The 26,879-nt window shown below is 40.2% G+C and overlaps 1 protein-coding gene across 8 annotated transcripts in view; it reads left to right on the top strand.

The window, feature by feature from the left end:
* MCF2L (MCF.2 cell line derived transforming sequence like) overlaps positions 1-26,879 on the top strand; it is a 156,304-nt gene that overhangs the window by 37,233 nt on the left and 92,192 nt on the right. The window contains exon 1 of one of the 8 annotated variants that reach the window (XM_027884621.1): positions 23,904-24,054. The exons of the other annotated variants lie outside the window; for them this stretch is intronic. Within the exon in view, the coding sequence (XP_027740422.1) occupies positions 23,934-24,054 (121 nt within the window). The 5' untranslated portion in view covers positions 23,904-23,933. Of the gene's footprint in view, positions 1-23,903; positions 24,055-26,879 lie in introns of those variants that run through there. 8 annotated transcript variants of the gene reach the window in all.

Here is a 26,879-nt window from a genome sequence, read left to right as displayed (position 1 = left end):
TCACACTCTCAGTCCCTATGGCAAGTTACAGCTCTCCTGCTCTTTACTCTCTCATGAATGTGTGATCCTCTCACAGAATCCCGGCCTTCCTCTGCCACATTTCACAAACCTTGGCAGCTTTCTCAGGCAAAACTTTGATATCTTATTTCTGATCTTCCTCACCTTATTCTCACCTTCACCTTCTCCTCCTCCAGTACCTTGCAGATACATTCTCTTCTGCTTCTGGACATATTTCACTATCAAGATCATAAAGATGCTCTCTAGTTTAACCTTATCATCCTCTTCATATTCCTGCTCTGACTCCTGCTCCACAGTTCAAAATAACATTGTACCCTGCCCTTTTCAACAACTGTAAAAGATGTTCCTATGGTGTCTTCTTTTATTTTTTTCCATATGTGCTTCTCAGTCCTCCTATTCACTTCACTACTATCAAATGGCCTCCTAGACTTGGATGACCAGATTAATTGCTGTTTTCATATAAATCCATAAAACATGGGAGAAGCGATTTAAAAACACTCTCTAAGTTGTGTGGGATTTTTTATTTTCCATTAGAATTGTGGGTTTATTTCAGAAAATCTGTGAAATTATTACTGATACTTAAAAAATATCCTGGTTTTGTCCATGTTTATTGTTTTGATTGATAATGACGTAATTTTCTGTTCATTTGGCCTTAGTTTTTACTTGTCTTCTTTTTCAGTTCTGTTGCTATGTTAAATTCAATCCTCTTCTGTAAATTCCTGATTATGGGCAGAACTTCCTCTCCCTTTAGAACAGTAGCTCAGAGGTTGAAGCATGAGATAATAAACAGTTCTGGCCTGAGACTTCATGCACTGTGCATACTGCTGTGTGCTGTGGGATTTCTGCTTGGGACTCCATTTGCTCTGACTGATACAGTAACAGTGTTAAGGCACCAGCTCTTAATGTCAGTCACTACTCTACATTTGCATCAGCACTAGGAAGCCTTTCGGTGATGATGATGTCTAGTTCGTGCAAACAGGCAACGGATTTGCTATTCCCATCCTTAATCCCATGGAAGCCCCACTAATGGTTTCTTTCCACCTTGGAAAGGTGCCACTATTACAGCTAGCATCTGTTTCCTCTCCTCAAACAAAATTGTAACAAGAAGAAGAGACATCTGCAAATCAAAGAAGGAAACCATGTGTGTAGCTCCTCAGTAAATATCTACCCAGTGCTAGGATTTTAAGTACCTGTAACATCCCGTAGCCGCTGCAGCTTCGGTCAGTTTTCAGTAGCTCCACATTTTCTGTCTTATTCACAATTTGGGCCAAAACTTTACATTTCATTTCTCTGGCTTTGTGTTCTTGACAGGCAGGCTTTTGAAGTTTTGAAGGCTGGTTCACCTGTCTTGACAAATTAGGCACAAATGTAGGAGGAATGGACTTGCCTACCCATCTCCAAGTACCCAGCATTACTGGGATGACTTATTGCAAGGAGAAACAGGAACACCCCCAGGCACACTAAAGGGATATTATAAAGTTGTGTGCAGCTGGAAGGACCTGTTCTGTATGTCTTCCCCATTTCTACACTCTTGTGAGCTTGCCTGCTCTTTCTTACCCTTGTAGCATCTCTCCCTGGTTCACGTGATTTTCCAGTTTGGGAACCAAAAAAAATCTTTTCTGTGCATGGCAGAATACTCTGTGTGCGCGTGTTAATTTGGCAGGCAGGCAGGCCTGAGCGTGAACAGCATTAATTTACTTCTTGGCAACTTTCTACATAGCTGGTAGAGTTGAAGAGATCTGTGTGAGGGCTCTGAAAATCTGCAGGTTGTTGTTAGCACATCCGCTGTACCCAGGTGGAATTTAATGGCAGTGGGGGATGCCTCTGTTTGACATTAACTTGCTGTCCCTTCGTTCAGCTTTCCTGCACCCATGTCGAGCTGAAAGATGCTTCTGATATCCCAGCCCAGAGAGTATAAAGCAGGCATGGTCTTCCTGATGTAAGGTTTCAAATTTGAAAAATAAGGGTGGAAGCTGCAGCTGAGCAATTAGGCAGGTAGGAGTGGATTGCTCATGTGTTATATGAGCGTGCACTGTTGCGGCTTCTGTGACCACCTGCACGGCGTCTGTTTCTTAGTATATTCTGGCCTAAATCAACATCTTTATTTTACTACTGAAACAGAGGGATCTAGTGAAATTAGTGGGAGTAAGGTTCAGAGTTGGCAACAGTCTCATCCTTATTAAAGGGAACTAGCTGCTTTTTGGGAATCTGAGGAGAAATATTTTGATCAACATTAAGGTGGATTACATTTTATTATTAACCAAGCTACTGTCAGTTCAAGATGGCTTTCTTAAAGGATTTCTTTTTTGCATACCAAAAAAAGGAATTATATTCATGTGCACTTCTTCTTGGGACTATCAGTGATCTCTCCTGTATCATCTACCCCAATCTTTCACTGATTTTAATGGCAGTTGCTGAACTGCAGTAGGAAAATTCACCCTGTGCAGATATCTTTCAACAGACTGGGGGCAAAATAGGCATTAAACAGTAAATGACAGCCTATTTAGGGTGGCTTTTCAGAGGATTGCAGGATGCGTATTTTTCAGTCTCCTGTTCAGTTTATGAACTCTGGGTATGTATACTTAAAGCTTGCAGAGCCAGAAAAGTCCTGCCTGGATTTATGTACTTAGTGATATGAAAGAAGAAAAAAGCCTGTTACTTTGATGCATTTTTATTATCATGGTGTCTCAGAATACTTTCTTGGCAAGAGTGCTTGGCACAGTTGCCTGCCACGCTTCCAACTGCAGAGTGCCAAGCTGCAAGATTACCTCGTGCATATCAAATAACAGGCAACTTCTGCAGAAAAGGAACGGCACAGAGCAACAGAGGTGTCTGTATTTAACACAGGCAGTGTTATCTGCAAGCTATTTGCTCCAAGCTGACATGTTCAGCAGAGCCAGGGAGCACGAGGTGTTTAGGTCGCTCACTTTTTGATTTAATGAAGGACATCAAGTGAGCTCCATGAGATTTTTTTGTGTGACAGCTTAACAACTTCTTAAGGTTTTCAGTATCTGAAACAGTGTATTTCAGCTGGAAGTTTGGGCCTTCTGTTTTACATTATATGGCAAACACACTTTAATTTGGTTCTATTATTTCTTTTGTCTTGTCCTATTAAATAGCAGCTGTTATTTCAGGCAGAGAGCATGATCTTGGATGCTTTTGTATGGATTAATCACTTGTAGGTCTCTTGAGTTAATCCTGCAATACTGTGTTAGCTATTCTGACCTCTCTCTAGTTATCCCCATAGCTGCATAGCTCAAGCATGAGCCACATGGCTCAGCACACATAGGAATGCAGCTTTGCAGTTGAGGCAAACTGTCTGGTAGTCCAGCCTTTAACACTGCCTTTAACAGCACTGGGTGCAGCCACCTCAAGTCTTGTGGAACAGTCAGCCTAAGCACACAGTCTTGGGTGTGGTAGAGACAGGATCATCATCTGGGAGGTTGATTTCCTGCAGTCTGGGCAGTTCCAGACAATAGATCCCCTCACCTACAGCAATCTTGGTTATATTAGTTATATCCTGAATCCATCTCTGCTTGTCTTTTTGTGGCTTTCGAGTTTTTGTACTAATGCTTTAAATTCCTTGATGACTGATGGGAAGTCCTCTTTGAGTAGTGATGTACCATGGTCATGAGCTGGCTGTTGTGCTTCCCACGTGGCTCCCTGAAGCATCAGGATGTCGGGCACAATGAAACCTGTGCTGCATTGAAGATATGTTAAAGTTGGCCACACAAAAGGTGTAGCTGGCTGTGAATTCCAACATAGGAGTAAGCTGAAACGGAGAAACCTCTTGATAGCTATCCCCAAACGTTTCTATCTTCATGTGAAGGATGATGTGAAAGCTTTGTAGGAGCAGGTATGATGGTGCCTTAAGTAGTTAAATCCCTTTGAGGACATGAGGAAGGCAGCTTTCTGGTAGGATGTGGTGTTCCAGTTGTGGCAAGCTGATAAAGCACAGTGCAGCATGGTACTGCCAGGTTTTGAAGACTTAGGTGTGTAATGCTGCTTGGCAGCAGTCTGCCTTCTTAAAATTGATAATCTGGGCAAACAGGTCTTTGGCAGGTTGAGAACTGCACTGCTGTGTGATAGATAAGCTCTTGTTTTTCATGTGTGCTATTACTTCAGGGGTGTAAGGGCTGTCCCCCTTTACGTGCTTGAGGCATTTGCAAAGTGACAGTTTTACTAAAAGTCTTTGTGTCTCTAGCATTTCATGTGGCAGGCAGAAAATTTGCACTGAGAAGCTGACTGTCCTAGTTCTTTTATAGTCTGAATTCTTGTTGAGCCAGAAACGTATCTTCCTTTCCTTTCAGTTCCTGCCTATCACCGGATGAATTTAAAGGGAGGATGGCTTTGCATATGATGGACCAAGATAATTGATATAAGTAAAAAATAATGAGAATACACATATCTGATTTTAAAAATGACTCTTCAGGCTGCAACCTTGGTTGTTAAAAAGATAAAACTATAAATTGCAGCCTTTCTTTAAACAGTCCTGTATCTAGCTTCTGGGCTGAACTAAATGCGTTCCTTTGGTCAGTCTTTTGTCCTAGGCTGTTGGTTGTCTCTCCAACTTACCCTTTGTCACTTAGCTGGTCAGTTTAGGTTACCTCATGTCACCCACCTGTGTTTTAACAAAAGTTTTGTTTGAGTGTGAGGGAGGAATTTTTCCAGCTTACTTTGAGGATTGTTGACAATGGAATAAAAGAAGGAGAAAATGGGGTACGGAAACAAAACAGGTGTGTTTGGTTATGCAGCTTGGATGAGAAAGCTGGCGGAAATGAGGTGGCATTAAAAGATTCTCTGCATGTTTTGCTCAGAGATGGCCATTTAGTAGGACATGAGGCACAGTCCCCCATAATACAGTGTCTGAAACGCAGTAGCTTTGTGTTCAATAGTTATGATGGAATATGATGTACACACAATCACAAGAATGGTGAAAATTTGTCATGAGTACTTAATCAAGTAGATGCAAAGCTTTAATTATGAGATAGCTCTTGTCTGCTCAGGACCCAGACATCTTCTGTGATCCTGGCACAGCTGGTTTTGTTGAGAACAGCCGCAGTCAAAAATCTCATTTCTGAGTTCTGTGGAAAGGCTGCTGAGGCTGCAAGTGACCTGTGGTATGTACACTGAAGTTCTGATACTAGAGATTTGAAAATAAAGAGAGGCAAAGAGCATCTGAGTGCATTGGAGAGAGCAAAAGGAAGCCACTGAAAAGGTGGTTTTCAATATGCTCCCAAAAGCTGACAGAAGGAAAATGGGCATTTCCATATCAGACAAATCCCTTGTGAAGTAATTTATGAAGTAAAGGCAAGAAAAATATATAAAACAATAAATAGCATTTTTAGCTTTCTAGTTGTATACTTTCTCAGTTTCCTTCTGCTGAATCTCTTCAGTGTTTCTTACCCCCATGTTACAATGTTTTACTTGTCTTTCAAGGACATTGCAGTCTGCTTCTGACTTTAGTGCCATCGTTGTTTCACAGTCGCTTCCTTTGAAAATGGTATACCTGAATTGCTTTGAGAGCACACAGCCTGGAGCAGGAGAAGGATATTAATAGAAACAGCTTCTCTCTGTTGTTGTATGAAGACAGGAGATGAATTATTTTGGTGTGGCAGGTGGAGGTGTTTTTCAAAGTAATTGTTTACATTTTTGAAGATCTGACAGGGAATTAAAAAGGTCTAGGTGGCACAGAGGGCTGCTGTAATTTTGTATTAAAAGAGTAAAAATATGCATTAAATACTATGTTGTTAATTTTGCATGGTGTACTTAGCAATTACCCAAGTTAAAGTAGTACTAACAGTTCCCACCCATCCTTCAGAAAATCAGGAACAAACGTTCTGCATCCTATCACCTGCCTTTTAAAATACAGAAACAGCACAATTACTCCAGGCTTTTTTTGACATTCCTTTTAAACACCCTCTAAGCCCCACGATGGTCTAGGGCTGAATTCAGTAAAGCCTCTCTGACATTTATATGATGCTGCAGGGAACCCTTATTGGAGCTGGTGAGAACAGGCAGGATTTAATTTTATCCCCAAAGGAGGGTGTGAAATTAGAGAAATCCAAGAGCAGTTTGAAGGGAAATACAGGTATTTGAGACTGTCCCGATGTGTGACTGCCAAGGCAGGAAGGCATATGGGTGTTACCGTTTGGCACTTGGATCCCGGAGAAGCCCCTCCCGTTCCTCCACGTTCCCTTAGGAGTTCCTCTCCCATCCTTTCACATCAAGTAGCTCCTGACTTTTTGCACGTGGACATTGCCTGAGCTGCAGCGTGGCTTGTGGCTCTTTGGTGTGTATCCTGCCTGAGAAGGAAGGCAGGAGCAGGCAGCGCTATGAGACAGAGGAGCCTTCCCACTCACTCAGTATCACCATCACCCTGGACCAGCAGTCTTGCTGGTTTAACAACCAGTTTGCAAGTTTCTGTGACATGTGAGACATGTGATGGCCCATATAGTAAGTTAGAGCTATGACATAAAAGAAGAGCAAATGCAGTATATACTATCAGGTTTAAAGACACTCGTGGAAGAAAAGGAAGCAAGGCAAATGTACATCTGCTCTCCACTCTTCCCTAACCCTTCTCACTGCTTCGTGCTCCTGGCAGCAGATCACCAATGGGTTGGTCATACAGGGGCTATTTTTGTTCATTAGACTTTGCAGGGCCTCGCAGGCCTCGCCATGTGTGTGCTGCTGTCCTGTGCAGGGAGCAGGAACACACTGGGTGCTGTGTCAGGGCTTTGCAGAGCCTGCCTCTCACCACAGCCTACCCTACAGTCTGTCCGGGACCTCGTGGGTTGTTATGGCCATCAGGGACCTTGATCCCACTGAGCTCAGAGCAATTGACGGGAATTCGGAAGCACTTAGGAAGAAGTTATTAAAAGCATCAGGTTTAATTTCATAGCATCATTAATACTGGAAATCTTAGACTTTGAAAATTACCAATGCATTCACAAAACACTTAAGGGAGAAAAACTTAGTTTGAACCATTTATTCCTTTAGAATGAATTTTTTGAGGGTCAAAGCCTGATTTTTAAAGTGTGTTGCTAATAACACATTAGGCAATGAATTAGTAAGTTACTAAGATATGAACAAATGAAACTCTGTTTGTTTTAAAGGCTGGTCATCTGCTCTGCTCTATTTTTTGCACAGCCTGCCAAACCTTCTCCAGATGAGCTATACTGCTCTGGACAGCTCCCTGCCTCGAGTAACTTGTTATCTGTATTTGACACAGCAAAAAAGGAAACATTAGACAAGCGTGGTGGAATTGATGAGGGAGGGAGGAACAATCCCAGCAGAAATAAGGTCAGGCACATCACTGCACAGTACTGTCAGTGGGCCTCAAGCAGTTTTTCTAACTGCACTTGCTCTTGTTTTGGAGAATAAGGGAGCTGTGTCCCACAGTATCTCTTGGCAGGTCCAGTCCTCTGCCTGCAGAGGTGAGAGTCCTGTTGTGGCTCCTGCCCAGCTGAGTCACCTGGGTTTACTCTCCTAGAGATGAGGTGGGATGGGAGGGAGCAGGGCAAGCAGGAGTTTGGCACCTGTGCGTCTCCTCCCCTGATAAAGTCAGGGCATGGCCAGGGTGGGAGCCTGGGGAAACAGCAATCACTCCTCTCATCCGGAGGCAGCCTGTGTGGCATCTGTTCAGTGCTGACTGTATGGAAACCTGGATATCCAGGGCTTGTTACCCGGTCTTGTTCTTCACCTAGGTTGCTTCTGTCAGCAAGCGACTAAATTTGTGTTATGAACAGTAAGATGTGAAATAGCGTTTTTGCTCCAGTGTTTTAGTTTCCAGCTTTGTAACTTTTTTTTTTAGGTTGGTTTTTTTTTTTTTTTTTTTTTGATTTTGAGAAATTGATTGAAAAATGGCATAAAATGTCACATTTCACAGAGCTTAATGCAGAATTGTGGTTTGTATGGTGTGGAGCTAACACCTGGTTAGCTTGTTAGGTTCTGACAGCTGTTAAGATGGTCAATCAACAAAACTTCAGTTTCCCCAAACAAAAGCTTCTAATGTGAAGCAGCAGCCTGACTGCTAGTAATAAACCATGTTATTGTTATCTAATAAATGAGGCCAGTTAAAACAAATAAGCAAAACCAAACCCCAACTGCAACCATTTTTAATAAAGTTTTTAGTTTTTTAAACTTTTTGAAAACAGCTGGTCCCAAACCATTTTGCAAGCACATTACTTTTTTTTCCTCTTCCTTGCCTTTGGCTTCCCATGGTTTCTCTATGTTGTGGAAGGGAGAGAAGTGTGCTTCCTGTCACATCTGTAGCCTGCTCTGCCTCATCATGTGGTCATTAGAGCTAATACCAGGGCAGCAGTGGGAACACACGGCCGTGGTACTGGAGGAACAGGATGGGGTATGACTGTCCCTTAGTAGTGCTCTGCAGTGAATTCAGGGGAGAAATGGTGAAACTGTGACCATCTCCCACAATTTGTGTATAACTGTATAACTGAGTCATGTACAATCATCTCTTTAGAAGTTTACTATCTTGGTTAACTTAAAATCTGAAATGGGTATTTTGTGGTAGAATGTTACAGCTGTTGGTTTGTTGGCTGGCAAAGCAGAGAGAAGATCTGTTTGTTGCCTGACTACTGCAGAGCTCTGGATGAATCCACTTATGCATTAAAGCTACCCATTTAGCCCATTAAGTTTCTGGGCTGAGTCTTTGACTTCTTGATGCATGCTTCTGTCAGTATTCAATTTAATTAATTTTGAGCTCACCAGTTATCTTGGAGTTCATTTCAGTAGGTGTGGTATCAGGCTCCTAGTCTTTCATGTTGTGTGAATTAGAAACCTGATATTTCTGTTCATTCTCTACCCTGCCTGTAACTGAGAACTGCTGCACTTCAAGATGTGGTATCTTCACACAGTTTGTTTTCACACAAAATTTTATTTGATTGCTGTGAAAGGTAGAAATATTTACATTTTATATGGCACCACTTATGCAAGCTCTTTTGCAAAAATTTTCACACCTCTTAAATAAATACATGATGTCTTAAGCAATATGTTTCAGTGGACTTCAAAGATGAAAACTGTATAGTTAGAAATCACAGAATTCTTCAAGTACCACATTGTTAACTCACAAGGTGAGTAAATAAGATGCAGGTGCAAACAGTAATTGACTTAGAATCTTGTGTTTCCCTTTGCATCTTGACCTTGCACTGTGTCTAAAGAAACAAACCTGTGATGGGATGGTGATTGGGAAGACACAGAGTTGTAAGCTGAATGTACAGACTGAGCCTAGAAAGTGTTACTTTTAGTTTGATATTTTTTGTGACTTTAGTGAGTTAGTGTATATTCCTTTATGGTTCAGTGAATGTTATCAATTATAGTTTTGCCTTAGCTGAATCTAAAATTGAATCTGAGGAAAAAATGTGAAAAGCATCATTGCTCAAACTGAAGTAGAGACAAAGTGTACTTTGTATTAGTAACAACGTCTAAGTATCTGTAAGAAATGAACTGCAATGATAAGAAGAACTAGAAGTAATTTTTTTTAAATGAAATACGTTTTTGATTTTTTCCCAAGCCTATCTCTTGAGAGCTACAAATATTTTTGCCGCTTGTCCAAGAAAAAACAACTTTGTGACAGCTATGTGCTGCTTTGCTAGCTTTGATATGAAACATCTTATTAGGTGTTTCTTTTTTCCATTTAGAAGTCTGTACTCATAATAAACTTATTGTTCAGTGCTAAATGATTTATCTTAAATATTATCTGAGAAGGTTTTGTCATGTACTGGGTATTAACTTTTATTATTTAGTTATAATACTTGCAAAGTTAATGTGAGAGGTACATTTTTTTTTACACTTTGTATATGCTGTCAATTCATGTTACAGTTTGATGAGAATATATTCAAGCGCTCAAATTTCTTATTTCAGTTGGAGAAGTGCCTTAAATCATGGAATTGAGGCATGAGATGTACTTTGAAAAGGAAAAAGGTACATCTAGGTTTGTATGACTGCCAGATGTTTGCCCCTTTGAGGCCTTGTGTTTTTTGCTCTTTCTGCTTATCATCTGTAAGGTCATGAAAGCATTGGTGTCTCACGAAGCCGTTCTGTTTTACCACACTTCATTAAAATTTATGCCCCTAAAAGCCATTAATACTTGTCAAAATAAACTGTAATGATGTTATTTCATATCATGATGTCTTGTTTGCACAAGTGCACTGCTCTCTCTCCCCCTCTATCCCTGCCTGCGTGCTAGGGAGCATACCTGCATTGATACAATATGAACGGGATGACCCCAAGTTTTGCTTGTCTGTTTTCTTGAGGATGCTAGAGCAAAACTGCCGCTCCAGGTGAAGGATCCATCAGGCAGCACTGAACAGGAAGCACATGGGCATCCAGGCAAAGCCAGAAGCAGTTTCCCTTGCATGGTAGAGCTGCTCTCAACCTCTCAGGACTTGTATGAGGAGAGGAAAACTCTCATCTTGGCCTTCTGCTCCCATTACTGCTGTCCTAAGCAGGTCCCTCTTCAGGTCTTCTGTCTGAGATCCATCTGCTGCACCCAGACTCGTACCACACTTCCCCTCCAGTGCTGTATCTCCCCTGTCCTCACTGTTTTTCAATCCCTGTTGGCCCTCCCTGGCCTGTACCAAGTCCCTGTCCTTCCACGGGCCCCCTCGTAGTGTCTCCTTTCACTGCAAGATGACTCCTCTTGCCCAGCATCTTCCATCACCCAGCTCCAGCCTCCTTTCCCCTTTTTGCTGTGGTGTCACTGCTCAGCCTTCCCCAAACTGTGGGCTTGGGTCCACCTTGTGCCAGCAGCACATTTTCCCTGCTGGGGATCCTTCTGCCCCCCACCCTACACCTGGTGGTCTTTCTAGCAGTGAGAGGATACAGAGGTGCATTAGGGAAAGGAGTGAGCTCCGGGCCAGACTGAGTGTTTCTGGGGAGCCATGGCAAACCACGAGGCTAGAGGTGCCTTAACGCCTTCCAGTGGCTGTCATTACACCAGAGCTTTTGTGCTATGGATAGAAAACTGTCTTCTGGCTATGTTTGGAGCTTTTTCTAAATGCTCAAGGGGGTCCCTGCTGAACTTAAAAGTCAATGACAAGACGTAAGAGTTTGTCAAAACCAGAAGGTAGAAAGATGCTAATACAGTGTGGATAAGAGATGTGTCTACTTGACAGGACATGGAAGAAGTAGATCCTAAATCTTCATGGCTGTAAAAGATTGCATCACCCAGCACCTAACAATACAGACTGCTTTTGGAGGTCCTTTCTTAGTAGGGCCCCCTTCAGAAAAGAAAGGAGATCTTGTTCTGCCAGTCCTTTAATGACTATGTCTGTCTGTATGCATTTGGGGGAAGGGGGGGGTCATAGAGCCAGATGAATTTTAACAGAAGGTCTTTGTCTAAAATATATGCACATTAAGAAAGAAATATATTTTAAATCAGTTTTTGAGAAAAAATGTGGAGTTACTGGAAAAAAAAATAAAGTGTAGTGGTATTTTGTTCTGTTTTGTGCTTCCTGTGTAGTAAATGTTCAGAGAATGGTACTTCAGACCTATTTCCATTTTTTTAAACCTATTTCTGATTAAATTTTTTTAAAAAGAAGTTCTTCAGCTGCACATATAAGGCAGTAAAGACATTTAGAAAGGCTGAATTATGAGGAATGCTGTCCTTGTCTTCATCATGTGTAGAGGTTATTCAGTTCTATAAAAACTCAGCCACTAATGTTATTTCTTAGATCTCTATTTTTTTGAACACCAAAATAAGATGATGTAATCCTTCAAGCAAACAGAATTGACTTGGCAATTGAAGACTTGAAGATTTAGGATCTGTTCATTGTTTTATAGCACTGTCCACCCATTACAAATGAATTTATAATTTATTCTCCTAGTCTATGATAACCTGATCACCTGCCAGCACTTGAAAGGTCTGCACACATGATTTATTCAATTCCATCCCCCTGAAACATGGAGCAGGGCTTTAATTGCCTTTAGGGAAGAATTTTGCCAATAGGGAAATTAAACCTCATTCTTTCCTTTGCAGACATAAACTGCTTACTCTGGTAGCTCTGAAGTTTGTGTAGACCAGATCTACCTTAAATACATTTTCTTTAGCTCTGTTTAATGTAAAAAAAAATTAACACAGACTTGAAGGCTACTTTTCTCTCCTTTGACAAAGAACTTTGGCTGTCATGCTTATAGTTTCTGTAGTTTCTAACAACTGTTAAATATATAATGCTACATCATTTATCTGCCTGCACGTGTGTACAACCCATAAATAATTTAATGTTTTGCTTTACCACTTGGCCTTTTCACATAACTCTAAAATGAAGAAGATAAAATTCTTCTAAATTATTAATTCGCTGAGAAATTGAAACAACTGACATAAATTAAGCACCGAATATAGTTCCCTTTTTCTCTGTGGGAATCAAAGCAGTGAACACAATTGGATGACAGTGAGGGAGCTAAATGGACAAGATGATCATAGAATCATTTAGATTGGAAAGGGCTTCTGTGGGTGTCATCTAGCCCAACCACCTGCTTAAAGCCCATCTGCTTATCACAGACATGCTTGGTTGAGACTTGAATGCCTCCAGGGGTGGAGATGTTCCAATGTAGAGATGTTTCAGGAGTCTCCTGTGTCCTTGGGAACACAGATGGGGCACATCAGACCTGTGGCCCAGCTATTTGAGGAATTTTTGTGGTAGTCTGCGATGTTAAAAGTTTTTCCAGTGGTTGAAACCTTTGCTGTAAAGTATAGAGGTGCTCCAGTGGGATTGTGGTAGAGCAAAAAATTTTGCAGCTCGCTCTAAATGGACCTTTAATAGACTAAAACACAGTGACTTTATGAAGGCTTCTAGGTCTTGCTACTTAAAATAATTTGGTTTTGTCAATTTTCATAGTAACCAGTTAGTTACTTACTATGTCTTTTTTCATTTTGGCATATTCATATACTATACATTGTAGTAGTTGTCACAGATTGTTTTAAACGTTTGAAGAGAATTAAATGATTGTACATAAGGAAATGTGATGTTATTAGTATCCAGAACAGAAGCAAAGTCCAGGCACGTAGCTGCAAAGCAGAGCATTGTGTAATTTCTAGTTTAAGGTTCTGCAAAGTTTCTGTACTCAGTAACAAACTTTTTCCCTGATATAACTTTGGTTTGATCTGGATTTATGTGGATTTGCAAGCAGCTGGGAAGTTCTGAAATATTTGAGTATTGTTTACCTTTAACATGGACTGCAGCATCTTTTCTGTTTCATTTTCTCTACCTGCTTCTCACTCCTGGGATGTATCTGGGAATCCCATGTGTTCTTCTGATGGGGAATGTTAGTACACATGGTGCTTTCCAGATGCCCTGCCTGTATTTGAGGATATGAAATGAAAAATATCTCTTGCAGACCTGTATGTAACTAATAGAGGTGCCTGGTGGTGGTGGCTTGCTCATCACAACTCTGAGCAAAAATTGCTCCTGTGACCAAGCCTGTTTTGTGTTTGATTGCACAATGAGAGGACCAGCTCCCAAGACGATCCTGTCCTTGGATTTTGTCTTCCACTGCTGTTTGTTGAACATCCTGCTCTGCTAACTGTTGTCAGTCACCCAGGTGAAACTCCAGAGGTTGTTTGAAGAGCAAATTACTTTTTCTGCAGTGAGAAGGAGTTGTGTACAGAGATGAAAATACACACAGTTTAAGTGCATGAGGACAGTTTACATATGGCATGGTGGATGGAGTAATTGTCACCTGGAAGAGATGCCAGCTTTCTGGAGCGGATTACCCTTCTCACAGATCCCAACTGTTACATCCCTGAGATCAAGTCCCCAGTATCAATCTTTTAGTGTGAGCACTTGGGCCCCTCTTCCTGAGTAGTTGCATTTTCAGTGTCATCATCATTTTCCTCAAACAAACTGTGATTTATTAAGTTGATTTGAGGATGAAGAGTGAAGCAATAGTGCAGTGTTTTTAATGATCATGTTTCTCAGAAACACATCCTTAATGGACAGCAGAGCATGCCCGTGTAACATTTCTTTTGTATAAAGAAAGAACAAATCAAACCTGCTGTCTGTAACTGTGCTAACGTTACTGACAAGTGAGAAGCCTCACTTAGATTGTCTGGAAAAAAATAATCTGTGAATCCAAATGTAACAAATGAGACCAAAATAGGTGAGGGAAGAATTGACCTTTGGTTATATGACTCTACAGCTGTGGGGACCCACATTTTGTACCCTTTGCAGGCTTTATTCACATGAGAGAATATGAAGGAAAATATTTTTACTCAGATATAACTTATGATTTATTGGTAATGTCTTGACTGTTTTTTTCTCAGTAGCTTCCATACTAACAATGTTTTCATGCTGTATGACTGTGTCAAGAGGAGCTGTGATTTTATCACTGCCTATTCCTACTTCATATACTTAATTCATAAAATCATTCAGTGTCTTTCAACACATTTTGATTTAGTAATTTATTTGGAGACTGTAATTCCAATGATACGTTTACCCATTGCGCCTTTATTGGGGCTCTAAGTGCATAGCCATAAATAGTCATGACTGGTGCTATTTTATTAAATGAAGATCTCAGCTGAAGAATCCAAAAAAGACAAGCCCCACTTGCAGTGCTATTTTAGGAAAAACTGTTATGGATATACTCAACCTGGAAATCAACAGGTACTTATAATTTCAGCAGCTTTTCACATGCCACATTACGTACCATCGTTATTGACTTCTTCAGCCAGGAGCCATATCATGTGTTTCTGTCCTGCTTGTCCTACCTGGAATGTATCCACTGTTTGGCTGCACAAATGCAAAGGCCCACACAAAGGAAGCAAGAAGAAGTCACTGGGAGCAGGAATCCTCCCTTTGACAGCAGCATGGAGTCAGGTCAAAGTTTCTGTGTCATCGTGCCTGTATTCAGTGCTGGTGCTTGCTGATATGATGCCATAGATGGAAGGAGTTTCTCAGTCCTTTTAAGGATTACAATGATAATAACTGCATATCATCCAGCATTTGTTTTAAATTTTTCAAAGGAAATGGTTGATTCTTAGTTCTCAAAGAGCTTTTAATTGTTCAACTGAAACACAGACTTGTTCTAGCCCTTTGCAGTTCCAGATGGCATAAAGACCTGTGCTGGTTTAAAAGTAATCTGGCAGGAGAAATGAACCCAACTCTAGAGAGCTTATAAATCAGAGTTACAATGTACTAGAAATAAATGTCAGTAGATGTAATGATACAGAGAAAAACTGGTTTTAACCCTAAAAAACAGATGTATAACCCAGCCCCCTGGGACAAGAACAGAGCGGTGTTCATTGGCCCTGTGCTGAGCCCCTGTGGGCCCCCTGGGTAAAAAGTAAAAGGAAAGAAATGCCTGTTGGTCCAGATGATGGCTGCAGTTCTGTTGAAGTAATGGTCGCAGTGTTGTTGAGAGTGCAGTCACAGTCCTGTTGGAATTCTGGTCCTCCTCTCGATCAACGAATGGTACCAGAAGTCCCAAAACCCAAAGATTATCTATGCTCAGGTTCAGGTGGGAATGTCCAGCACCTCCCCCCCAGGGCAGAGAGTTTCACAATGGGTGATTTAACTCTGTGAGGCTTGGGGTATTTTTGGCATCTTTGGTGGTCTAGGTGTTGCAGCTGCTTATTATGCTGGTCCAGTATGGCCCATTAGCAGAGATGACCCCTCAGGATGGATGTGAAGGTGCTAATTCCTTCCCGGAGGGGAATTATCACAGCTGAGTCATTAGGTGTGTCCTGGGCAGCTGCTGCAAATGATCCATTATCAGCAGTCCCTCAGAAATTACATAGAGAGTGTAGAATACACAGTTGTGGTTTTACCCACGTAGTGGGTATAACAGGGTCCAGGTCCTGGCTCTTGTATAACTAGGACAAGACCCTTGCTCTCTCTTCTACTGTATGTTTAGATATACTTGCTTGCATGCCCTAAATTGTGACTGTGTAATTAAAAGATGTCTATTAGAACTGACTAGCTGATAAGCAGAATGAGGTGAACTAACTCTGAACCAACTAAAAGTTTGACTGTCTAGGAGACTGGCGAACCTCTCACCGGTAAATCCCTTCATCCCAGTTCAGCTAAGTAGACTTATCTGTGCACAGGGAAAATCCCATTTTGCTGGAGGTCTACATGAGCATCGTCAACATCAGCAGTTCATGGATGTTCATTAATACTATAAAAATCTCATTCCTTCTCCAAACACTTATGTGATTTATCACTCTATAACCATTTCAGAAGGTTGCTATACAAAGCCTGCTCTGCTGTATCCTGACAGTAACCTGAGAAAAATTGCATGAAGTTCTTACAGCCTAGGGATTTTTGCAGCATTTTTGAAAAGTCCCTAAAAGGTATTACTTATAGCTACATACAAGATTTGTGAAGTATTAATAGCACTACTTCTTTTGTGCAGAGTGGATTACTGCCATGTAAATTTGTAATTGGTGTAACAGTGCATGCAGAAGAATTTCAAAGCAGCTACTCAACTGAAAACTCTCTTGTTTTATTAATAGCCCATTCATGAAGAGACTAAAGAGGGAGGATTGTGAAATGTGGAAAAGAATGGAAGTCTGATAGAGAAGACATGAAAGCTCAGCATTGGATTCCTTCGGTCCAAAGCACATGGCAACAGAGAACGTTTCTCAGAGGAAGTTAGGGTAGCAGAAGGCTCAAAGGGTGCTCCTGGCCTGTGGCAGCAGAGCAAGACAACATCCTCTGTGTACGTAGGTGTGCAGCAGTCATTTCTCACTGTACACATCAGATTATTGAGAACACCAGAAGCTGTAGCCAGGGCTCACCCCTGCTGAGAGCTGTGTAAATGTTCTGATCCAGCAGCACTCTATACCGTATTCTGCATTTCATGATTGTCAAAGGTATCGTCTTTAGGAAAAGACCTTCTGAAAGTCACCCATCTAATCATGGGGTTTGCAGTGCCCTGGACCTCAGCAAAATCAACCTCCCTGAACAATTGAGAAACGTGTTGCCAGGCGGTGCAGCAGGTTGCTCTGTCTCTCGTAGAGAAAGTAAAGAAGTGCAGGATTCATTAATGAGCTGTTCACTACCTCAAATGGGTAGACCAAGATGGGGAGAGCAGCAGTACCTGACCAGAGTGTAAGTGCATATAACCCCCTTTTTCTTCTCTGTCTGCGTCTACCAGAAGTCAATATGATGAGGAAGTACCTGCTGCAGTTGTTAAAAGATACAGCTTTTGAACTAGATCTCTCTTTTGAGCATAATAAAAAGTATTTCTAAATGCCTGCAAAAGTTCTTCCAACACAAAATTTGGATTTTCTCTTCCCCAGCTGATTCTGCACAGAGCTGTTTGCTGGAAGGTCAGACAATATTGTTGACTGCATGTATTATTAATTTCTATACGTTCACGTGTGTTTATATAGGTATGTATATACACATACTAGATATAGGTGATTTTTGAACGAAGCTTTCACTAGCATAACAATGTATAAAGGCAACTACTTATCCTGAGTCTCTTTGTTTGATTATTATCTGGTACATGATGGGAATGAGCGCTGTGTCCCACGGTGTATGTGCCCAAAACTATAGTAATCTTTACAGGACATTTTCAATGAAATTGTATTTGATAAATCATTTTAAACCACTTCTTTTTGCTGCCAGTTGTTTTATCTGGTTTTCGGCAGCAGCTTCGCCTTGAGTGACTCTGTGGTGTGCTGGCACAGCTGTGTGGTGACACCAAAGGTCTTGTATCACTTTCTTTCTCCTTTTCTTGATGTGAAAATTCCCTCTCTACAGGCCCACCACCTGCCATGGTCCCCCCACCCCTTGCATTGTGCTCGCAGAACAACAGCAGTCGGGTGCTGAACACAGAGCTGAGATGCTGTGTTTGGGTGAACGTGGGGGCCCATATCAAGCATAGGACTGAAATAATTCCCATGAGCTTCCTAATGTGAACAGATTCCTCTTCTTCAGGTACTTTAACTTGTGACCAAAAAGGTAGACCTCATACCTCTGACAAATTTGCTCAATCACAATCTGTAATTGTCATCTCCCAGGTCATTCTACTTAGTAGAATTTAAGTAAATGAGTGAACTGGTGGTGACTGTTGCTTAATTAGCTCCAGTATCCCAATAGCCTTTACCTGCTGCTTTTGATTGGCATCAGATACTAATCAGGCTTTGCCTATGTTCTGACCTCCTGGCTTCTCCAGCATACATCCAGTTTCCTTACGCTTTCCTAGAAAATCTCTGAAGTTTTGAAATCAATTGCTAGTTGCCTTCAAAAGTGAAAGGATCTACATTAAAGGACAAAGTGGAAGTGCTGCCTTGTTAGGTGTAAAAGCTCACTTCGCTCGACAGATAATAAGGAGACTTTCTCCTCTAGTTATTTCTCTGATCCACTGTGATTTTCACAGTATTTTGTGTTGCTAATGGCGGAAGAACTTGTTCTTTTGGAGGTGGGTCACATTTATTGCTAACCTTCAGGAAATTCAGACATGCAGTATAAGATTACTTATATTAGAGAGACAGATGTTGGGCTTTAAAAGCTTGTTCTTATCTTCACAATTAAATGCTAACACTCCCACAGTATTAAACCCCTAATTTTATATATTGCAATTTTTTTTAGTTTGTTAATATACATTTAAATTATGAAATGCTCTGTATTGATTTTAGGATTTATTTTAGTTTAATTTTTTTTTGAGAGAGAGATTGCTTTAAGGAAAGACTGGCAGCAGTGATTCAGCAGCATAATGTGCAAGTATAAATAGAATGCAAGCTGTCCATTTATCTCAGTCCTGATCTACTTATATTCATCTGATGCTTATTACAATCGTGGTTTGTCTCTGAGCAGATACATCCAGTTAGGATTAGGCATGGACAACTAACCTAATTCACTCTTGTAACTCACTCTTGCAACTTAATTCAGGGCTTCTGTGCAGATTTCTTGTGAAACTAAATAACTCTTTTAACTCCTGACTCTTAATAAATTAATATCAAAATATTAAGAATATTTGTAATTGTTTTTATGAGATGTTGAGTTTGTTTGTTTTTAGGTTTGCCAAGATAACTTCCATTCATATCTGTTTCTCAGATTTCTTCCCACTTCAGCTTCTCTATTTCATTAAATATGATTCCAGGTCACAGATTCTCTAGATTACACTATGGGACCCCTTTTTAAACTTTTTGCTAGAGAGAATGTTCTGCTAGAGTTGTCTGAAAGTGAACTATAAGCACAGCTGTCCAGTTCTTACAAGCATAAAAATAAGAAAGGCAAAGATTGTACCAAAACTTTATATTAATCTCTTCCACACTGAAAAAGGAAGATTCAGTTTTTTCTTGTATTTCAAGAATACTAGAACATTCATGGAATAATAATTTATTTCTTGAATTTTCAGACAGGTTTACTCTCAGCATTTTCCATCTCCAAGAGCTCTCCGGGATATGTGGATATAAAAATATCAAGTTCTGTGTCTTTAAGATCTCAGCTACACCAAAATCAGCCTCTGGTTGACTCTTTACTCTTTTAGCCTAGTGACTAGCCTCTGGCATGGATTTATCTTTTACAGCTTGTTTTTCATTTTAAAAATCAACACAAGCAACTCGCCATAATCCCACATTTATGTGGGGTTATAAGGAAGCTCAGGACTAAGCATAATAACAATCAGTGCTGCTGTGTTATGGTATATGGGTGTTTATAAAACAGCTACATTTTAGATTGGAAGTAACTTGTATGTTATATTTTAATGAGTGCAAAACAGTAGTTTTGTTCAAAAATGTAGCATGAGCCCAGTTCAGCTTTCTGTTTGTGTGACTGTTCTCAACAAAATAAATATATGGGCAGAGATAATTGATGAAGCATGTTTTAAAGGGAAAAATCTAAACAACATTTCACTTTCCTTCCCCCTCATTTCATTTCTACTGTGACTGTGAGTGTGCTGATGCTGAAAGATACACATGGCAAGATTTAGCTTGTATATGTGCCCTTACGTGTTTTTTTTTTTAGAAACTGTTCCAAGAAATAGTCATTTCTGAGCTCTGCATATGTATATGTTAGACACAATTCCCTATATATTTTTCATAGTATTTTATATTCCTCATGCCAGATCTCTCCTGCAGCCCTCTGGGTTTTTACTGGAGATGTGATGGCACTTCCAATATTGAAATTTTTCTGCAGAAGCTCCTCCCTGCCAGGACTCCAGGGAGAAAGACTGGATGAGTGAAAGACAGAGATTGCACAGGTGGGCTCCTGTGCCCCATGAGCGTGGGGAGATCTTGGAAGTGCAGGAGAGGTGCCATGTTTTCCTGTCTGTGAGATGTACTCTTTTGCCTGAAAAATGAGGTTTACAATAGGAGAAAGAGCAACACCAGTGGCAGTGACATATCAGCACATACAAAGAATAATTTGTGTTAAGGAATGGAATAAATACAGAAGAAACACTATAGAGCAGAGATGATTCTGCTAACAGAGCCTCCTGCTCTGTACAGTTAAGAGGAATACATGTCCTATAATGTGAACCTTTCAGTGTCACAATGAATGTGAGGATGTAAGGAAGGGCCTGTAAATAATTGTTAGGATTTGGAGGAAAAATCGTAATAGGGTGTTTGAGATATCCCGTAAAGATAAGGCCCCTGTACAAACAAAAAGATCAAAAGGAACAGTACAAACACTCACTGGTAAAGAAAGTGATGACCTCTTTAATTTAATGATTCCCAAGAAAACTTGAAGTTGTTTTACTAAAATGCTGTGAGACCCCCTGGGAATGAAAGGAAGAATCAAAGCGTACAGATGTAAGTCAGCGTGGCTGCTTCTGTTGTCAATGTGCAACACTCTGCCTGTGGTCAGAAACAAACCTGGAAATGAAGCATGAGAAAAATAAGCCCTATTTCATTGCCACAATTTTGTTGCTTACATCAAGGTGTCAGCAGTCATTTAAAGATAATGGGGGGGGGGGTGTTAGCCACTGAATGTTACCATTTTCATAATGTGAAAGAAGAGATAAGTGCAGTCTAGTTGGATCTGCCAACTAATACTTAAAGAATATTACTGTCTTTAAACTGTGACGTAATTTGCTTATGCTGTACAGAGCAGAGAAGATATTCTCCTAATAGGAGCTTTTGTTATAGTAATGCCAACGGCAAAGGAAAATATTCAGATTATTTTCCTGGAGATTGAAGCTGCTGCTGTTTGGAAAACAGTGCATTACACCATCTGTTTCCTTCTGATTGTGCACTACCATAGCCATTGTTGTGATTAATTTCTTTGCTTCTAGGCACAAATTTGAGTGCTTGAAAGAAGATTAAAAGCTTGTTTGCAGACAGGGATGTAGCTAATGGCTAGATTGCAGTAGGATTGTGTGTACTTACCAACTTCACAGCTCAAGTCATCAGAATCTTCTGCATGCATTTGATATGTGAAGAAAGCAAGGAGAATATCCTTTTGCTTCATTGTAATAATCCTCTGCACGAATTGTTGGTGAGGTTTTCACCGTGTGTCAGTACTGTCACTGCACGCTCAAATCACTTCTGGGACAACGAGTCACTTTTCGTAGAATCACAGAATCATTTAGGTTGGAAAAGACCTTTTGTTAGTCCAATTGTTAACACTGCCAGGTCCACCACTAGGCCATGTCCCTAAATGCCACATCTATATGTCTTTCAAATACCACCACTTCCTTGGGCAGCTCATCAACTGTGTTTGTGAAGAAATTTTTCCTAATACCCAACCTAAACCTCCTTGGCACAACTTGAAGCCATTTGCTCCTGTTCTATCTACCTGTGCTGGTTTAAAAGTAAACCAGCAAGTGAAATGAACCCAACTCAAGAGAGATTACAAGTCAGAGTTAACAGTTTATTAAAAAGATTATAATAAATGCACTGATACAGAGAAAACTGTTTTTAACCCCCAAGGACAGATGTATAACCAAGCCCCTTGGGACAAGAAGAAACAGTGTTTGTTAGCCCCTGTGGTGAGAAAAGCCCTGATGGCTAACAATCTGCCACAGGTGTCCCCTGGTCCCATTTGGTGCCTCCCACTGGGAAACTCATCAAGAAACACATTGTCTATGCAAATGCTGTTGTTACCCTGTATCTGACCAGAACCACTGCTTTGTGCCCACCAGTGACAAGCAGCACAAGAAAATGTGGAATTTTGTCTAATACAGATGCTGTGCCTACTCTCAGTTCTTCTTTTGTTTGAAGCCTGAGTATATAGTACGTTTGCAGTGAGCATCATGGTGTTTTTCTACCACTAGGCTGTTCCTGTCCTTCCTTCCTTTTAATCCCCATGTACTTAAATAGCTTAGTAGGCCTTTGACCCAGGACAGGTAGCACAGCTGCAATATGCAGTGGTCCATTTGCTTCGTATAATGAATTTGGAAAACAAGTGATATTTGCATGAAACTCATCAGTTCTTAATTATTACTTTGATACTTTTCTTCGTTGTCCCATTTCAAGATTGCCACATTTGCCCATGATTTCATGTTGAACAAATTCCAGCTAGAACTGTGATGATTCTCCTCTGTTAACACAGCATATGCAAACTAGAATTTTGTAATAAGCTATTTCATATTTACTTCAGTGTGATTAACTAAAGATTATCTCTTTGAATGTGTTTTCAGAGTAATAGTTGGTACATCATATTTTAAAACTCTTCTTCAGGGCAATGTGTGTAATGGTATATATTTGGGTTGTGGCAGATTTGCGGCCACACAGAGCATAGTTAAACATCATTGAGAGGAAAATCTTGACTGCCAAGTAAAGCAGCATTATCAATTTCCTCTCTCCTGCATTGAAAGAGACAGGGGGAACAGACAGTGTAGGGCTTCCTGATATGTTTTAAGAAAGCCTGGGATTCATTTCCCCACCCTTCCTTCCTATTAGCTGTTTGTTAACTCCCAGGAAGATTCAGGATTTTCTTGTGAGACCTCTCTGCTCACGTATTCTGGAAACGGGCTCTGCCTTTGTGGAGCTCAGTGCTCACTTTTGTGCAGATACAGAGAGAGGAAGAGGAGTTGTATTGGTGATGAGAGTCTGACTTCAGGCAAGAGAACTGAAGAGGAGTTTCTAATTGACAACATTGTATTCACAAAGGTATTTTCTTTTAATTTTCTGGCATGAACACACCAGTTGCCCCTGAGGAATACTGGGTGTTTGAGAGACAGAATCAGGAAACACAGCAATTGTCAGTATGAGATTTCTGCCCTCGGAGTGCCAAGTTGTGAACTTGCAAGCAAGACCATAAAGTCAAAAGAAAGACATTCAACTTGCCCTTCTTCAGGAGAAACTTCTCATGTTTCTTTGCCACTGCTGAAGATCCCTCACATTAAAGAGAAGGATGTGAAGACAGAGGTTGTAGTACCAGCTACTTGGGGCAAGCAGTGGTTGGATCTCCGTGTGCTGCTGGACTGCACTAACAAACTGGACGTTTTGTGGGGGCTTTTCTTCATCCAAAACAGGGCAGGGCTGTCAATTTGACTCTAGTTATTTTGGATAAAACACCAAAAAGAGACAGTTTCACAGATTTTTTTTAATTTCACGTGCTCATCTGACCTGCTTACGTGAGAAGCTGTGCCTTCTTTATTCACAGTAATCACATGGAGAGTAAATGGCAAGCTGTGGCAAGATGTCCTGTGTGCTGGGTGCAGCACGCTAGGAACTGAGAGGGCCTTGCAATTTTGTGCAGAAACAGTCTTGGCATTTTCAGTTAATTAAGTGCAACCGATTTTTCTTCTTCCTTTCCAGTAAAACCAGGTGTTGGTTCCTGAGGAAAACCACAGTGCAATACAAATAATTGCACTGCAGCTGTTTCCAGGTCTTAAAATCTGCACATTTTTTAATCATTTTTTGGTAGCATTTGAATTTGTCGAATAAGTTTCACGTTCCATCGACATTTAAAAAAAAAATTAGAGTATCTTTCTAGAAGTGTTAATTCTGAAGAGCAGATTTTTTTATTTCCTTTACCGATTAGCTTGGTGAAGATACACCCATGTCTCAACGCCGTTTTTTAAGAGAAAGACATGAAAGTCATTTTAGGATTCTACCAAGATTCTTCCAAATCCTTCATGGCAGACGGCACTCAAGAAATAACCCGCATCAAATATGCTCTGGTGAGATGAATGTATACGTGATTCTACAGTGTGATGCATGTGTATGTAGAATGTTGCACTTAAATTTGAGCAGCATGTGAGTCGAAAGGAGCAGTAATTAGCCTAGGATGTGTATTGCTGATTTTCTCAACTGATGACTCTTGCAGGAACAAGTATTGTTTCTGAAAGTTGCTGTAGGGATCCAGCAACTATTACAGTTAAAAAATATATATCCTTGTCAATATGAGGTATTGCTCGTAATAAAGATTACTCTCTGTCAGCAGTACTTACTGGAAAAAAACTTTATATCTTATTTTTCCTCACAATTCCAGGTGTATGACAGTATCTAGCACAGATTTGAATGCTTTACACCAGCCTTCCTTTTATATTCTGGAAGAATGTCACTGATTGTTCCTCTCCTAAAAAATACAATTAACTACACCAAAAAAAATTATTTTTAACTGTATTCAAAAAATCAAGAAGACTCTGCTCTCTAAATTTTAAATTTAAATTTAAATTTTTAAATTTAGGACTTGCCACCACTTGCTCAATCTCAAAGTCTGTTTCATACAGTATGTGGTGTAATAAAATGTTAATGTGACTGATAATGATACAATCCTTGTGTTTAGAAAAGCTACATTTTGGGGTTTATTTCTCTGAAAAAAGTTAACCCTGACTGTCTAAGATAGGCTGAATTACAATTTTTCAATAATTAATTAAAACTTTTTTGGCTTTTTTATGCATAGCAAGCTATTGTGGTCTTTAAAAACAAAAAAAATTACTTTTTTGTTTCTTTTTACATTAATTTGAAAATTGAAATCAACTTAAGCTAAGCTACCTTAGTTAACTTTCAAAACTTTCCAATATTTCTTTCTTTAATATTAATATGTACTGTTAGGAAAAAAAATTGAGAAGAGAAAAAGGCCTCTCTGGCGGTGATTCATTTTTCTCACACCTTCATTTGTACTGTGCTCACCAAGTCTTTCATCATCTACTGGGTTTAGAATTAAAATTGTAAGGAGTTTTTTTGTAAACTTCATTTATAACCTTTGAAACATAAAGATTTCATCTTTCCTGATTTACAAGTTATTCATGAGGCCAAGGCTTGGTACTTTTAGGGGTACTAACTAGTAAATTATAAGGAGTTAACATTTAACATTCAGCTCAGAATAAAAAGTTTTTATGTTAACTGCTGTTAACCACAGTAAATAAGAATTTAGAAAAATTTAGTAATATTTTAACCACATGGGATGCAGAGTTTGCAAAGCAAAGCAAAACAAGATCTCCTGTAATTTGAGTCTTATTTTTGTGTAGCATTCAACCATCACTTGGTAGCATTCACACTGCAGTCAAGTCCTAACTGTAGCCATAAAAGCCATCCCTTTCACCAAATATTTTATAATATTTTTGTTTTTATGAGTTTCAGGCCCTCTGGCCATTCATTAATGGATTGGAGCTAATTCCAAGTATAGGCAAAGCTTGACTACGTAGGAGAAAACCACAAATTTATTCTATTGAACACATTCTAACATAGTTTTCCTAATTTACTTTAGACTAAGCTCCTTAATATAAATCTTGTAATGTCACACAGTCATCTTTTACTTACAGGTTCCTTTCACTATATATAAGTGTGTGTATAGTCAGAAAATAGTACGTTTCTCTAGGAAGTTGTCTGTTCTGTCTCCCACCCCTTTTTATTATTATTGCAAAACTCCTTTTGATCGTGTTGCAGCCTTTTCTGTTTGAAGTCTTCAAGTATGCAAAAATTCTGTTTCCTTTCCTTCCTGTTACCCATTTTATGTTGACATTAGGAAAGCAATTATATGCTTTTAATGTTAACCTTATATATCCAGTAAGAATTATTCAATTGTTTTGGTCAAAGCTGTTTTATGGCCTTTTTGGACTGATAGGACTTTTCACACCTTGCTCTTGGCAAACCTCAGCTTTCAGTGGCACTTTCAGACCAAATGTTCCACACAAGGTGGATCGAAGTTTTAGAGTGCAGAAGGGAAGAGGTGCTCCTGCCTGGGAACATTTCTGTCCTGTAGCTACACTGAGTGAAATTACAATTTTTTGGCAGGAATGTATTCCTCAAGTAAATGTGCTTGTGGTTCTGTGAATCCCATGATGTATTCGCCTTTCTTCTCCTCGTGACAAAGTTGAGCCACCCTGTCTTGTTGTCCCAGGTCTCACAAAGCTTTGTTCTCTCTTCATTAACATCTCTGGAAATTGCTGAGAGCATGTTTGCTTTGATGTCGCTTCATCCTTTCCCTGCATGTTAAAATCTTTACTATAGAATATAGTAATCTTTAACTGAACAATAAATATTCTAGTTCATATATTGATTTTGCATTATCTTATTTACCTTAATAAGGGAAGCTGGGCTTGATTCCAGAGTCATCATTACTTCATCAAAGCCACCTCTGTTTTATTTTTGTTTTAACAAAGCAGACTTTATTTCCTGCAGCTCATGGACGGTTGGGTCTGTCCTCCTTGGCCTAACCCTCACTGCGCCGTTCCCTGCAGGTGTCTTGTGCTCAGGGCAGGATGTGTTGCCTTTATCCGCTCACCCTGGTTGAGCCCTGGCTCTGATGACACTTGTTCTTTGGAATGCAGAGGTTTGGGACCAGCTGCCACGTGGCCTCTCCTGCCTGGGCAGGCAGGACCCAGGCTGGTACAGCCAGGCTTGTGTGTGGCAGCATCGTGTTTTTGGAATCTGTTGCTGAACTGTGTCTCTTCTGTGTGCTTCTGCATCTCTGACTGCAAGCAAGTGGGGCAGCAGTTGTGGATTTGTGGAGGATTTCAGCTCTGGAAAGCTGTGGTTCCGAGCAGTCTTCTGTGGGGAC

The sequence above is a fragment of the Empidonax traillii genome, unplaced genomic scaffold (assembly GCF_003031625.1).
Source record: "Empidonax traillii isolate 1590-97213 ecotype Southwest subspecies unplaced genomic scaffold, ASM303162v1 scaffold151:size923898, whole genome shotgun sequence".
In the NCBI taxonomy this organism is placed as follows: Eukaryota; Metazoa; Chordata; class Aves; order Passeriformes; family Tyrannidae; genus Empidonax; species Empidonax traillii.
The sequence above is the reverse complement of the archived record's forward strand: the minus strand, read 5'-3'. Positions and strand labels throughout refer to the sequence as shown.